General features: G+C 33.3%; 1 protein-coding gene across 6 annotated transcripts in view; it reads left to right on the forward strand.

The window, feature by feature from the left end:
• Window positions 1–15,883, forward strand: part of LOC121371286 (mitogen-activated protein kinase kinase kinase kinase 5-like) — a 66,072-nt gene that overhangs the window by 30,164 nt on the left and 20,025 nt on the right. For all 6 annotated transcript variants that reach the window (XM_041497064.1, XM_041497065.1, XM_041497066.1 and 3 more), the window contains 9 exons: window positions 1,540–1,624; window positions 1,851–1,930; window positions 2,978–3,038; window positions 3,486–3,591; window positions 5,153–5,315; window positions 5,974–6,074; window positions 6,569–6,648; window positions 6,942–7,007; window positions 7,281–7,373. In XM_041497064.1, the coding sequence (XP_041352998.1) occupies window positions 1,540–1,624; window positions 1,851–1,930; window positions 2,978–3,038; window positions 3,486–3,591; window positions 5,153–5,315; window positions 5,974–6,074; window positions 6,569–6,648; window positions 6,942–7,007; window positions 7,281–7,373 (835 nt within the window). The remainder of the gene's footprint in view (window positions 1–1,539; window positions 1,625–1,850; window positions 1,931–2,977; window positions 3,039–3,485; window positions 3,592–5,152; window positions 5,316–5,973; window positions 6,075–6,568; window positions 6,649–6,941; window positions 7,008–7,280; window positions 7,374–15,883) is intronic.

Genomic DNA, 15,883 nt, shown 5'->3' on the forward strand with positions numbered 1-15,883 from the left:
GATTCGTCATGAGTATTTTTTAATATGGAAAATATCCACTGAGTCTATGTTAATCGAGTAGCGAATTCTATTTATCTTATAACACTTCTAAAATAACATTTTAATTAAATCACAGTACTAAAGTCTCTGCCATTGGTAATATGACGTCATTACAATTAGCACAAATTAGTTTGACGTCATGCATTTTAACTAAATCTTTGAAAACATTTACGCTCAGATACACAAGTCTTGTTGACTTGTAAGCAAATTTGCATACCATTATTAACCGGGTTAATACACTAAAATTATCACATGGGTTTATGACATGGATATCACGGGTAAGTTATAGGATAAATATAATTATATACATGTGTATATCACGATGTTGCTTAGTGGTTAAGTAGTATGTTCTTGTCAGGGGCATAGCGTGGTTAGACCTGGGGGAGAATGAATAAATGTTTAATGACACCCCAGCACAAAAATACACATCAGCTTTTGGGTGTCACAAATGGCAAGTATATGAAAATATTATTTATATATATTTATATAAAACCACAGTATAAGGAGCTGTGGGTGAAAAGTATAATACAATACATAAAATCAAGGTAAGTACATTTTAAAACTTTGTATAGAAGTCAAAGTGTTTTAAAAACTTTCCAATTAATTCTGGATGGAATTTTAAAAATTCCAAAACATTTCTGTTGCCAAATATATCATTTCTCGTCGGCTTGAGATGATCACACTCCACCAAAATGTGGAGGGTCCTTCTTTAAAATAAATGAATGCGTCAAATATGTATGGCCGATGCGGGCACGGCACAAGACTACTTCATCCTTCCTGTATCGCCTGTAGGATGACTGCCACTCTCTCAGGACTGCCTTGACAGAATGAAGCTTGTTCGCAACTGCACCTTCCTAATCGTCTTGCCAAGTCGAAAAGATATATTGGTTAATATGAAATTTAAAATCACTGTAGGGGACACCAACATGGACACGGGGCAAGTTCAAAGCAGACTTGGCAGCAACATCTGCCTTTTCGTTACCCTTAATGCCAACATGGCTGGGTACCCAACAAAATATAACATCTTTATTGACAATTGATAAAAAGACACACTTTCGTATCACCATCCCAACCTGGGGGAGAGTTCAAATATGATCCTAGTGGACCCTTTTGTTTATATTTTCCCTGGACAACTATATGAATAGCTTAATATTGCACTGTAAACCCTCTCACGCACCCCAGTCCTATATACAATAAATGAGTATGATAAATAAGAAATGTATGTTCCACTTTAGAATATTTTAGAACTCAGAAAGGTGGGTTTTTTCAATTCAGATCTGTTGGGTATGTATACTATATTACTGTTGTCACTCCTTGAATAGAATATGTTCTTGTATTTCTTTTTTAACTTCTAATTTATTTGGTGTTAGGATTTATTTGGAGTAATTCATATGTTTAACAGGTAAGTGTGGGTGTTGTGCAAACATCTTTATTTTATCTTAAAGTAGATTGTTTGATGAGCATTTTTCTATTATTTGTTGTTTTTGGATTTTTTTGCAGATGGGAGCTTGTTTTTCCAAAGTCTTCAATGGCTGTCCAATACATATTAATTGTACAGCTAGCTGGGTGCATCCTGATACACGAGGTAAATCAGTAACACTTAACATTTTTTATTCGTTAAAATTATCACGCTTTCATTATTATTAATTTTTGTTTACTGTTTTGAAACTTTTAAAATTGTTTTATATAATATATACATGCCAGAAATGTCTTGAAGTTGTACTCTAGATGAAAAATAATGATGACAAATATTTCCCATAATTTTTTTTTTTTTTTTTATTTTTTTTTTTTATTGTTGTTGTTTTTTCCAGATCAGTACATTTTGATCGGTGCTAACGAAGGTCTTTATACACTAAATCTGAATGAGATTCATGAATCATCTCTGGAACTAGTAAGTTGCTTGTTTTGGGGTTGTTTTGTTTTTTAATGTTAGTGTTGTTTATTGTTTAATTTAACTTCAGGTGAATGTTGTTAAAACAGGGTTCAGTATTACATGCAGCAAGAATGCTGTCTAGAATCTCCATTTCCTGCCTGCTCTAAACTTGCAAGTGTTGCTGCCACAAATTTTAATAGAGAGTCAATATAAAATATAAAAAAGGTCAATTTCAAATGAAAAAAAGATGTCCACTTATTCAGTCTTCTGTAAAAAACAATTCCATAATATTTAAGTTTAAAACATCCATGTAAGATGTACTAGATCAGTAGTTGTATATTTAGAATGGTATTTATTCTTGATGACCCTACAGTAAAAACCATCCACCACCATCTTACAGGTTTAATTCTACCTTTATCTGTGCTGTCCTGGACAATTATCTGATATATCTGCCCTCAAAGTGGAATTCAGTCTGACAGCAGATATATCAGACTACCTGGATAAGTGCTTGAATTTCAGGAAAATAATTAAATGCCACAAAAGTTATAGTTTAATTGTGTGAAGTTATAGTTTCAAAAAACAATATGAGACCGAAAATGTTAACTCGCAAACCAGACTCCTTTGTTTGAGATTTGGACAATGCAAGCAATTATGAATAAGTCTAGATGTAGGCATGACTGGATTAAAAAATAGTGACATTAAAAATGTTGCTGCCTTGTAAGTAAAGTTGCTGCTTACTTGTAGTCCTGGTACTTGCTGCCTTGTAAAAAAAACGTTTATGTCTAAACCTGTTAAAAGTTATTAAGTTCCAATGAAACCAGGTTTGGAGGAAAGTTAAAACAATACGCATATTTATGGACCACTTATTTTTATTGAATTAGGTTACAAGAAATAAAATTATTTTAAATGTAATTTGACATGTATTTACAGATAAAACTACAACAATAACTTCAGATTATAGTATTTTTCTTGAATTAAACATACATATATATACATTCAGTGTTTGACTGTTATTGTGTTATAAAAAGTATTGCCATAATAATGTTAATAACTGGTATGTTTCAGGTTCAAGCAAGAATGTGTACATGGCTATATGTGATAAAAGATATGCTCATGTCAATATCAGGTCAGTGATAATTTCAGCACTACTTTTGTTACAGGCTTTATTTCATAGGACATAGTACTAAGTGTAATATATTTATTTTTTTAGTGCAAAGCAAAAATAATTAAATCACAACCACTATGTGAGATTTATTCATGCTCATCGGGGAAACTCATTCTCTCTATTTTCAAGTTTTAAGCTTTGTTTTAAAACTTCTCATAACAAGATCTGGTCTGAGTTTTTTAATAGTTAATGTTGATGTAGTGACCAAAACAAATTCCTTGTAACTTATTGGACCTTTTTCTTTTTTCTCTTTTTTAAAATTACTTTTTATACTTTAATAATTGTGTAAATGCTTGTGATAGCTTTTAACTCCCATGTCTGATTTATAATTGTACATAGGTTTCATTTGAACTCACTTTTTCAAAACTATTATGTAGTCTTAATTTTGAAATGACACCTTTTTTCCAGGAAAAACTCCACACCTATACAGACATGATCTGATTATGTTACACAGTAAACAAACCAGCATGTTTTCGTTACACATGAACAAAATTCCAGAGAAACTTGTTCCAAGGTATGTGTTGTATTCTTTTATCTTTAAAAGTCAGCAAATGTACCAGTGTTTATAACATAATCTTATGACTAAAGAATTAATGAGTTTATTGTTTCAGAACTTTTTTCTAGATTCAGACTAACTTTTAGAGAATAACTTTTGTGTTATTAAAATATTACATGTGTGTTCCAGGTGTCCATTATACATTAATATATGTGGCTTTTTGACAAAAGTTGGCAGCGATATCTACCAAGCAACCCCAGCAATTAAGAATATGTCTACGGCAAATAATTTGCCATAAACAAATAATTGTCCACGGCATTTTCCACAATTTTTCCGTTAACATGTTTGCAACTCTGGATTGTAAGTAAATTTGAATGATTAGTTTGTTATTTGTGTTGTTTGCCAATATGCTGTAAGATTTAGTCACATCAGTGGCGGGATTCGTTGATTAAAAGTGACATAACAGTTAACACGTTAATGACACATGAACGTTCAAGAAAAATGGGGTAGTAAGGGATGACAATTCATCATATGCAACATAGTTAGTCTGCAGTGACGTGCCAGTTCAATCTTTATATTTTAATTATATTACATCAAAGTGTCAGAATATATTTAATGCGATATATAATTAAAATAATTTTCTTTAATAATGGCATAATTTCTGTTAGGAAATCTGTCACCAAGATCAAATGCCGTCCTTTCCAAGCCCAAGTAAATCGGTAAAGTTTGTTTTGTTTTTAAGGATTATGCCACTCGGCACCAGAAAAGGGTACCATATTTTGCCAATATAAATGACACAGAAATTTTGATTAAACTATCAGAACGATCTCTCTCTATATATGTATATCTACAAATATCTCCTCATCAGGCTGACCATAACACTTCAGGTGACTTGTAGGAGTGTATGTTAAACATTTTACTGAAAATAAAACATCGTTAATGCACCATAGTCACAGTTCAACGATGTATAAGCTGTCACCCATCTGCAATCCAGTGGTCCCTGCAGTGCACATGCTATGAACAATCAACAGATACTCACTTAATGCTGGTAATTACATATATTTACGATCATGCACGTTGACTCTGAGATTCAGATATTTAGTAATAATGGTGCAATTACTGTTTCAATACTTACTTTTCATGTTTTCAGTTCACAAAGTATATTTTATTTTTAACAATAAGGAAAAATTACATCTTGAAAAAAAATCCAGTATAGTCCATGGTGAAAACAATTACACAGAGAACAAAAATCTCCACGGCATGGCTGATTGCTGTGGGCAATTGCAGGGGTTGCCAAGTACAGTGAAGTACTGTAAATAAGTAAAGTAGTTGACAATGGAGTTTGCAATAGCTGCCTTCTGCTAGCTTGTGATGAACACTGTATGTTCAAAAGAAGGGATGGGTGGGTGATTGTTTTGATATGTTGACTATTTTTTTGTATTGTGCATATTAGTAGTATTAGTATTATTATGTTTTCTTGTTGTAGGAAGTTACAACCAACCACTAAAGTGCCTGATACGAGTGGATGTTGGAAGTGTTGTGTGGATAATATTATTATTATAATGTTTCCTTGTTACAGGAAGTTACAACCAACCACTAAAGTGCCTGATACGAGGGGATGTCGGAAGTGTTGTGTGGGTCGGAATCCATATAATGGTTACCGCTACCTGTGTGGAGCCCTATCAAATGGGGTCATCCTTATGCAGTGGTATGAACCACTCAACAAGTTCATGCTTTTGAAGGTAAATATCTCTGTTTCATTGTGCTGTGCTCATAGTTGGTCTTTGATTAATAGAGAATATAGATTTGATTTGATCGTCGTTGTGTAAACTACTTAGATCATGCTCAATAAAAGTTATCTTCATTAGTTGGTTAATGATCAACTTAGAATATAATTATTTATATTATTTAATTTGTGAAAATAGCCTCAAAGCTACATAAGGACCTCTAGCTGTAATTATTTTTTGTTTGATTATGTTTGAAGCTATTAAATTTAATCAAAATTACAATCTTGTTAAAAGTTAAAACGAGCATGGTATTATAGACTACAGTTTGTATGTATCCTTACAGAAACAGCACCTTAGTGTGAAGCTGTGCATACATCAGTATGTAAAGGAGTTCAAAATTGAGGTTCATGGAGTTATGAACGTTTTTGGGGGTTTTAAGTTACATGATCTAATTTGGACTAATTTAAGCAGTTATAACAAAACAATTTTTAAAGATTGGAATTATAAGGTGGTGATGTTTTATTTCTTCATTGACTGCAAAATGTCTGATAAAGAAATCCAACTGTGTAGGATGAGTCATACGAAGTAAAGCTCAACAGCTTTTGTCATTTTCTTTTGAGATTTTGATTACATACATTTATTACATTCAAAGTGAATGTTACTTAATTTTTAGACTTTCGAAATGGAGCAGATGCCGGCTGAACTTCCTGTGTTTGAGATGTTCATTAGCCCAGAACTTGAGTACCCGATGGTGTGTCTTGGCATTAGTAAAGGGTAAGTTGAGAAAAGAAAGAAATAATATTGTTTAATGGTGCCCCAACAAGTTACAAACTATGGCTATTTGGTGTTTAATGACCAATTGTACCTCAGGTGAGTGCTCTACCACTGAACTGCATTCTGTCTTTTTAAAATGGGTTGATGCCAACTGGAATTAGCATTCTTAGTCACAATTATTTTAGCATTAGTAACGGCAGCATCTGATGGTGGGGGTGGGGGGGGGGGGTTGTAGTAGAACAGAAAGGTAATAAATAGTTTTAAAAACCAAATTAAATTGTAGAAATTAAGGGAAGTTATTTGAATATTAAATATTTTAGAGATAAACTTTTAAACTATTTTTTTGTAATTTTGGTCCTCTATTTTTCACTTCTCATTTGCCATTTGTTACTATAGAAAGAATATTTATTTCATAACTGGGGACCTTCTTTATTCAAAATGTTCTTTAATAATATTCTTTCTCCTTTTTTTTTTCCTTTTTTTTTTTTTTGCAGACCTGACCGAAATCACATAACATTTAATGTGATTAACCTGAATTCAGCATCCAGCTGGTTTGCAGATTTAGAAAATTCAGGTATGATATAGGCAAATTATATCAAATATATATATCTAAATTAACTAATTGAATTGATAAATTTAGAAACTGATTGAAAACTTCAATTATTTTACTAATGGAATGATTTTAGAAATTATAACCTTTTTTTTCTTCTCCATTTTGTGTTAAATTTCTTTACAACATAAGTTTCCTTATCATTATCTAATAAAGTACACTCGGGTCATATAAATATTAGTTTAAAAAAGACGTACGGAAACACCCAGTTATATTTTCATCAAAGTATTGAAAAGTATTGTGAATTGTTTTTACAGGAGAACCTTTGCCAGTTGTAAATGTAACACAGATGGAAAAAGACACAGTGTTGGTGTGTTATGGCAGTAAGTATTATAAGTTTTATATGAATTTTAAATAATTGTTTGGTTTAATGTGTGTGTGTGAGGGGGTATCTATACCAATTACACAATATTTACAGAATATAAATATAGATAAAATACACATAATTATTATAGGTTTTAAAGGAAAGAAATGCTATTTTATATTTCTTATAGTAAAAATTGTTTTTATTGTGGTTATTTTGACCTTCAAATTAATATTTATAATTATGTATATACTAGCAATACTAATGTAATGTAATTAACATTTATTTTCAGATTTTGTGAAAGCTGTCAACATGTCTGGCAAATTAAAATCCAGTAAACGCCAACAAGCAGAATTACACTTTGATTTCCCTGTGGAATCTCTAGGTGAGTACACATTCTATAAACTTTATGCTTCCTGCTGAATTCTGTCTTCCGTGCAGAGACTTGTTCTGGCCAGAGCTCCACATGTGGTGTATGTTAAAAACTATGGTGTATTATCCTGTGTGGTACATATAAAAGATCTGTCGAAAAGAGTAGCCCATGGTGAAGTAGCAGCAGCAGCAGGTATCCTCCCTCACATGGTGTGATGTTGTTAATGACTTGAGACTTTAACTTTGTTAAAGTTAACATAGCCCAGCTCAAGACTTAAATGACATACCATCATATCTGTGCATATGTTGAGCAGTAATGTTTTTATATTGATAGGGACAGACCATTGCATAAGCATAGCATCATTTATTTATGCTTCCCACACGCAGGATAGCACAAACCATGGCCTTTGTTGAACCAGTTAGGAATCACTGTTCGGTGCAAGTGGTTTACACCTACCCATTGAGCCTCTAGAGAAATAAACACATAACACAAGTTAAACGCGTAATCACTATTTAATTATGAAACAGATAATAACGATAACAACAATATTTCTATAATAGAAGAAACGAAAATGTTCTAACACAATATAACTTCGGAAAACCTCGGGCTCGTAAACAAAATCTTTCTGCGAAACATAGCATATGTGACGAGTTGTTCCGATTGTAACTAAATGGAAAGTAAAGACGGACATGGCCGATGTGTTCCAATTGAACCTACGAATACATTTATGTGGCTGAGGTTTTCCAAATACGTAATCAAAACTGGCCAAGGCATTTTGAATGGTTTTAGACTGTTCGATAGACTGGGGAAGTGGTCACTATTATGTCCTATATGGGTTTGGTTACGCAGATACTAATAGGAAACCAGTTGAAAACAATAAATAAAAAATAACTTTCCAATCTCTTACAAACATTAGTTATTTGCATTTTAATACATAATACAAGATGCGGAAATTTTCAGTCGCCAGACGGGTGACATGTAATAAGGCTTTGACTTGCCTGACGTTATTTTGACTCGCCATGAGCGATCGGGGGACCATATAGTGCACACCCTGCTAGAGCACATTGATTAATTAATCATCGGTTATTGGATGTCAAACATTTGATAATTTTGACACGTTATCAGAGGAAACCTGCTACATTTTTTTTCATTAGCAGCAAGGGATCTTTTATATGCTTTTTCCCACAGACAGGAAAACATATACCCTGCCTTTGACCAGTTGTGGTGCACTGGTTGGAATGAGAAAACACCCAATCAGTTGAATGGATCCACTGACGTGGTTCAATCCTGCGATACAAGCACCTCAGGCGAGCACTCAAGCAACTGAGCTAAATTCCACTCCCTAATATCAGTGACCACCAATATTAAAATTTCAGGATTTGTTTTTGTAACCCACTTTATCTCTGCAGACAAACCTGTAATTACAGAACTTTAATTAAAAGTCCAGGGCCCGGTAACACAAAGCACTCATAACACTTACATCAGACGTACACCACACATTATGTATGGTGTACGTCTGACGTAAGTGTTACAAGTGCTTTGTGATACCGGGCCATGACTACTTAGCAAAGTGTCCAGCATTTATCTATATACTGATTGTATTGGCAATACTTTTTTAAAGTTTTGAATAGTAGAATTTTAAAGTTTTATAATTACAAACTTTGGACAACGTCACTAAACAACTAAATTTTATCCTTCGATAAATCTCAGAAAATGGCGTTAAATGGGACATCATTGCATAATCAGGTCATGGAAAGGACATTAGAAACTTATTTATGTGTATTTTTAGAAGAATAGTTGTGTTGTGTGTAATTATAAGAATTGTTTGCCATTTTTTGTGAATTTATCGATGTATCACAGTCACAAATTTAGTATAAATTGCATCACTACTGTACACGATTTTATACAAATTGTGACTGTAATACTTTTAGTCAGTCACAACCCAGTGTAATTTGCTGACACTATTCTGCTCCCCATTTACACTATAGTTTTTCAGCAGCATTAGTCATCTTTCTGTATGATTTCCATTGAACTGACATGTTTTCCTCACATATCGCATTTAAGGCCTAGCAGCCCACTTCACCTTATGTCTGTAATCTAAGCACTGATGCTGTGTAAATGCCGGAAATCAATTCCCATTATACCTTAAATTAGTTGGCTTTGTGTGGCAATCGACTGGTGATGCATTTCCTCAGTATCCAACTAGGTGCATAACACTCGGCACCCTTTTCTTTAACATTGATGATTGCTAATTGTCACATGTTTATATTGCTTACCACAGCTTACGTGCAAAAGATAATATATAGTGAAAACATTTAAAAAATAAAAGTAACAGCATCACTTGCATATTGTTTATCCACCATTGTTTCCAAGGCATATATTATTCACATCTATAAAGCAATCCAGAAGTTGTTATTCTCTTGTATAACCACTAAAATCAGTGATCGAAATAAGTAGCAAACGTATCGGTTACGTCTTGATGTGTTCATATTACATGGTTCTTAGTATTTTCTTTAGTGATGTCATTTACCTCTGTATAATTCAGGGGTGGGAATTCTCCTAGGATCCATCGTTTTCTTCTCATGGAACATTGCATTTCCTCACATTTTAATCGTCCTTGCCCCTGGACCCCTCTAGATTTCTTCTTTTTTACAGTTCACCACCCCAGACCCCTCTAGATTTCCTCTTTTTTGACAGTTCACCAATTCCCACCTCTGATAATTACAAACAATATCCAAATAAAGTATCATGTTTGTAATTACTTTTAATGTATTTCTTGTTGTGATAAACTCCCTATTTTAATTGCATTAAAGGGACACACCCTAGTTACGGCTAGTTAACTATTACGGCATTGTTTTTTGCTATTAAACCCATTTTTTCACAAATAAAATTGCACTTTACTTACCGTTTATTATTTAGAATATACATTTCCATTCACCTGAAGTGTTTTTTGGTAATCCTGGTAATCCTGGTGTTTGTAATACCACAAAATCCATTTTTCGTATAAATTTCTGGAAAACTCTGGCGCGTCTGAGAAAAAAACGTTGAGCAGACAAGGTCTAATCTATTTTTAGAGGGGATATTTCCATTTCAATGTCACAGACGTTGGTATACCACATGACCGTTATCATTTTGGTTCGGTTTGTTTTCTCGTGCACGGTTCGCGCAATCAACATCCGATTTGTTGTTGTTCATTTGTGAGATTTTTCTTCACAGTTCGTGAACATTTTCAATAACAATAAAGTTCAGACAAGTAAGTATCTCAATACAAAACGTTGCAAACCCTTAAAACCAATAATTTTGCTAAGTCCTACGATATCTGGAGAGGGGATACAACCAGGACAGAACAGTTGGAACATGTCCAGGAGAGGTGAAAAGAACGCACCCCTAGTCTGTGCGCACTCTGTGAAATTTGTCGTGACGTAGGCATTGTTGTGCTTTGAGCGACATCTACCGGTGACATCAGAATACAAACTTTCAAAATTATTTCAAGCAATTGGGACATGGGAATTCCCATGGTATTTATCGATATAAAACCTGCTTTTTCACTCCATTTGATAAAAACGTGATCTAAGTGTGTTACAGGTTTGTAGATTAACCAAATTATAATTTATTTTCGCTGGATAGAACTAGGGTGTGCGGCTTTAACATCTTGCGAAAATTTCATCCAAACGCACTGGAATTTATCGACCAAAAGTTTTGGTGTTAAGTACAATCTATTCCTTGATATAATTTGTCTGCCATCTTTGTCATTTAAAACATCTTGTTTTGAGAATACTTTTTCAGGCACGAACACTTGCCACGAACATATCTTTCAGAGCAAATAGTACTGTGGCATTGAACACATTGATATAACCCAAATTTTATATTGGAGAACCACCCACATTGAGGGTGAACCCACGTTGTCTATTAGTTATGTTATGAGAAAACAGGCAAATATAAAAGGTGGTGGGAGAAAAAGAGGTGTAATTGACAACCATGCTGGTGTTTGGTATCATCCATTCTGATAGACAACCTATTTTGCCTTCTAATGTCGACAATAGTCACTCTTCACACCCTTGATTTGGCTTCGTTAGCAATAAATATAACATATCCAATGGCGATTTTTTGATATGATATATTTGACAAAAGGTACATTTATTTATTTCATCTTTTAAAACTTAAACAATATTTTGTCCAGAATTATGAAAAATAAAAACATCCCTACCTGTAAACAGTGTTGTCTGCTCGTAAAAGTATTTTGACAAGGGTCATGGTTAGTAGATCAGTTTTTATTTTAATGTGGCGAAGCATTGTAATAATACAGCTACTTTTGAATTTGAATGAGCAAAATTGCTATTGAAAATGTTTGTTTGAACATTACTAATGCACCTTAATGTGTTTGAAAAAAATCTTGCGATTAAAAAATTGTACCTTTTACAAAATATAGATTTCAAGTGAAATTGCTGTAAGATGTGTTACATTTATTGTATATGAAGCCAAAACAAGGTTTGCAAAGAGTGACTGTTGTCAACCTTAGCTGAAATTTCTAAACTGGAGTAGTAACCGGTTACAACTGAGAATTAGAACATAACCTATGTATAACATATAATGTTCCAGTCAGATATGATGCTATAGAAGAATGAGATAATAAATAATAATAAACAAAATAGATCAAAATGTTTAAAAAAAAAAAACATTATATATATAAAATGAAAACAAAGTATTTGCTAGTTCTAAGGCAAACATTAAAAATGTTTCTTTTCAACCACATTCTGGAAATTGTCAAAATCGAGAATGACACCTTACACACGTGTACAGGGCAACTGCGTGATGCACATGCAAACTATGGAATGTGTTTCGGTGTGTTGATAAACGGACCTAACGTTCTTTACTAGGATGTCTGTGGTCAAAACATATGTTCGGTCTAATAGTTGATATTAACATTAATATTTCAGGTTCCACTACTTTTTTTTAAGAGTATATATTAATATATATGTACATGTACATGTACATGTACATGTACATACACATACACATACACATACACATACACATACACATACACATACACATACACATACACATACACATACACAATAGTTGATATTAACATTAATATTTCAGGTTCCACTACTTTTTTTTAAGAGTATATATTAATATATATGTACATGTACATGTACATGTACATGTACATGTACATGTACATACACATACACATACACATACACATACACATACACATACACATACACATACACATACACATACACATATATATATATATATATATATATATATAGTCGAATCCACTTTATTGCATATCGGTTTATAGCATAAATTGGTTATTTGCTGCACAGAACCAAATAGCATTAAATCAATACATTATGTCGCATATTTGAATAGCTTTATAAAGAAAAACATCGGTTAATTGCATACGAAAATCATAAAATGTTCCACAAACCTTTAATATTTTACCAGAAACAATAAAAACTAATATTAAAAGAAGAAAAAGTAAAAGCGGTTACTAAAACTGGCAATGTACAATGTTGACATCTCGCGCAAGGGTGGAGGAGATAAGCCAGATTTTAATCTGTATATGGAATAGGGAAAACCCCCACATACATTTGTGGGGGGAGGGAGGAAGGGGACGGGCACAGGCCTCTCCCTCAGGTTCCTACAGGGGGGAGGAGGGGCGGGCACAGGTCTGGCTTTTATTCATTATTAAATATTTTTAATTTTCTAATTAATTAATGAAATAAGCAAAATAAACACTTCGCTTCTTGTATTTTGTTCAATGCACAATAGCATCTCTAACAAAATATACTGTAACATTAGTACACTGTAGCTGAAATCTGTTGACAATTAACAGTTCCTAATTTAAGTTATGTATATTTCACCTTCACATGGAAATTGCGCTTTGCCAAGTAACACGGTTTCACCACTCAACACCCCTCAGAACAATAGGTGTGAACTGTGGAAAAGCTGTGTGCAACAAACTGCAACGTGAATATTAGTAGCTAGACATAGCATCAATAAACACAGCCACAGATTTATAACGAGAGAAAGAAAGAAATGTTTTATTTAACGACACACTCAACACATTTTATTTACGGTTATATGGCGTCAGACATATGGTTAAGGACCACAGATTTTGAGAGGAAACCCGCTGTTGCCACATAGGCTACTCTTTTATGACAGGCAGCAAGGGATCTTTTATTTGCGCTTCCCACAGGCAGGATAGCACAAACCATGGCCTTTGTTGAACCAGTTATGGATCACTGGTCGGTGCAAGTGGTTTACACCTACCCATTGAGCCTTGCGGAGCACTCACTCGGGGTTTGGAGTCGGTATCTGGATTATAAACCCCATGCCTCGACTGGGATCGGAACCCAGTACCTACCAGCCTGTAAACCGATGGCTAACCACGACGCCACCGAGGCCGGTAGATTTGTAACAATGCAGAATTAAAAATATTTGATCTTACAAAATTTATACTGTTATTTTATTTATTATTATTTTAAAATACATGTATAAACAAATGAAACACATACATGTATCGGCATTCAGACAATTTTCTGCAGTTAAGAGTAAGATAGACTGTCCACAAGGCATTTGTAAAGTTTACCGTTGGTTATAATCTGGAAGTGGGGCTCTATTGGATAATCGGTTATACCGGTTATTGGCATAAATTTAACACACACCGGGGCTATGCAATTAAGCGGATTTGACTGTATATATAGATATATATAGATATATATATATATATATATATATATATATTATATATAGTAAGGTACTCTTATAATGAACCACTTTACAATCAGTTCGTTCTATGCAGCAGTTAATTTTAAGCATGTTCATTATAAGTGTACTTTACTGTGTGTGTGTGTGTGTGTGTAATATATATATATATATATATATATATATATATATATATATATCCAGTGGGTTTATGGTTAGCTTATGATTTATAGAAATTTAAAACATTGTTTAAATGAGACCATGTGGAATATGCATTTAGATGACACTGTGGTTTTAAATACTTCTGTACTTGTTAAGAATACATCAAATGGAATTGGCAGGATATTGTTCACTGATAACTGAGAATTATTATGAGCATAAGCATTTATTCAGTTTTGAAGTAATAGTTAGAGGACGAGAAACAATACTTTATCGGCGTATAAAGGTAGTGTCGCACGAGACAAAGGCGAGGCGTTAGCCGAGCGTTTTCTCGTGCGACACTACCTTTATACGCCGATAAAGTATTGTTACTCGTCCTCTAACTGTCTTAGAGCAGAGCCAAAATCTCGTGCAGCAATACCGCTTATAAAGTGAATGTCTGAAGTACTTTATCGGGATATAAATGTACTTCACGTGACCAAATATGAAGCTCCCATTGGACTAGAAATTCAACTGTGCTCTAAATAACATATATAGCTGTTAAAAGTCACTATATCAAGGATAAAATTAAGTTTTATATAGAAATAGCATACCATGATGTTATAAGAGGACCACATACATATAAGACATGGTATTACAGATTTTATTGATGATTCACAAAAAGGATTGCTTTAACTTGGTTACCCATGAATAACTACATTTCATTTGATACTTTACACCCATTTTGAGTCTACTTTTTAGATTTCCCAAGGTAATGCAGAAGTCATGCTTTCCCCCTTATCAATTATTTGTTTATCTTTATTTTGTTTGTGTATTGATATGTATGCTTGGTATAGTAACCCAGTAGACCATAATAGCAACAAGTTATTTATAGCCAACATATTATTGAAATAAATATTTAATATTTAATGAGCCTGCCTTTCCCTGAACATGACACTGCAAACACAAGACCATACACATGTATGTGCATCTGTTGTAGTAACCAGACAAAACAATGATCTGCAACACACCTATTCTGTTTCATTGATGTCTGCTATACATGCACCTGAAGTTCCATCACATTCTTGGTTAGCAGACGGAAAAGTCAGAATAAAATCAAGAGAAAAAAATAAAAAACCCAAATCATTAAGCATAACTTAGAAACTAAGAACATGTTCTCTCTCTCTGTCTTTGTCTGTCTGTCTGTCTGTTAATTTGTATATGTTGAACTTTTGGTGAAACAAATATAGATTAACATAATAACGACAACTAATATTTTTGGTATTCTACTGATCATTTATGGGGCATTTTATATATAATATACATATCTTTTCAACATAGCTATTGTTTTCATATTGGGGTGTCAGACATTCATAATTAATTATTTAGGTTTTCTTTTCTTGTCAGGGGATTTGCATGTTAACGTAACATTTTTGTTTGCCCTTTGAAGTTATTGTGTTCTTTAAAATTTTATGTTCAAATCAACTTTGTAATTATTATCGCCTGAAATATTAACATCTTCATTTGTTCAGATCATTGTTTGTGTTATCATAAACAGTGTCTCTATGGCCTGAAGGTGGCAAGCTAGTAATCTAAGTTGAAGTAGTTCCTGCGGCATACTTAATATTTTATTGACAATTATGTCATGGAAATACATTTAA

This window comes from Gigantopelta aegis, chromosome 4 (genome assembly GCF_016097555.1).
Source record: "Gigantopelta aegis isolate Gae_Host chromosome 4, Gae_host_genome, whole genome shotgun sequence".
NCBI lineage: Eukaryota > Metazoa > Mollusca > Gastropoda > Neomphalida > Peltospiridae > Gigantopelta > Gigantopelta aegis.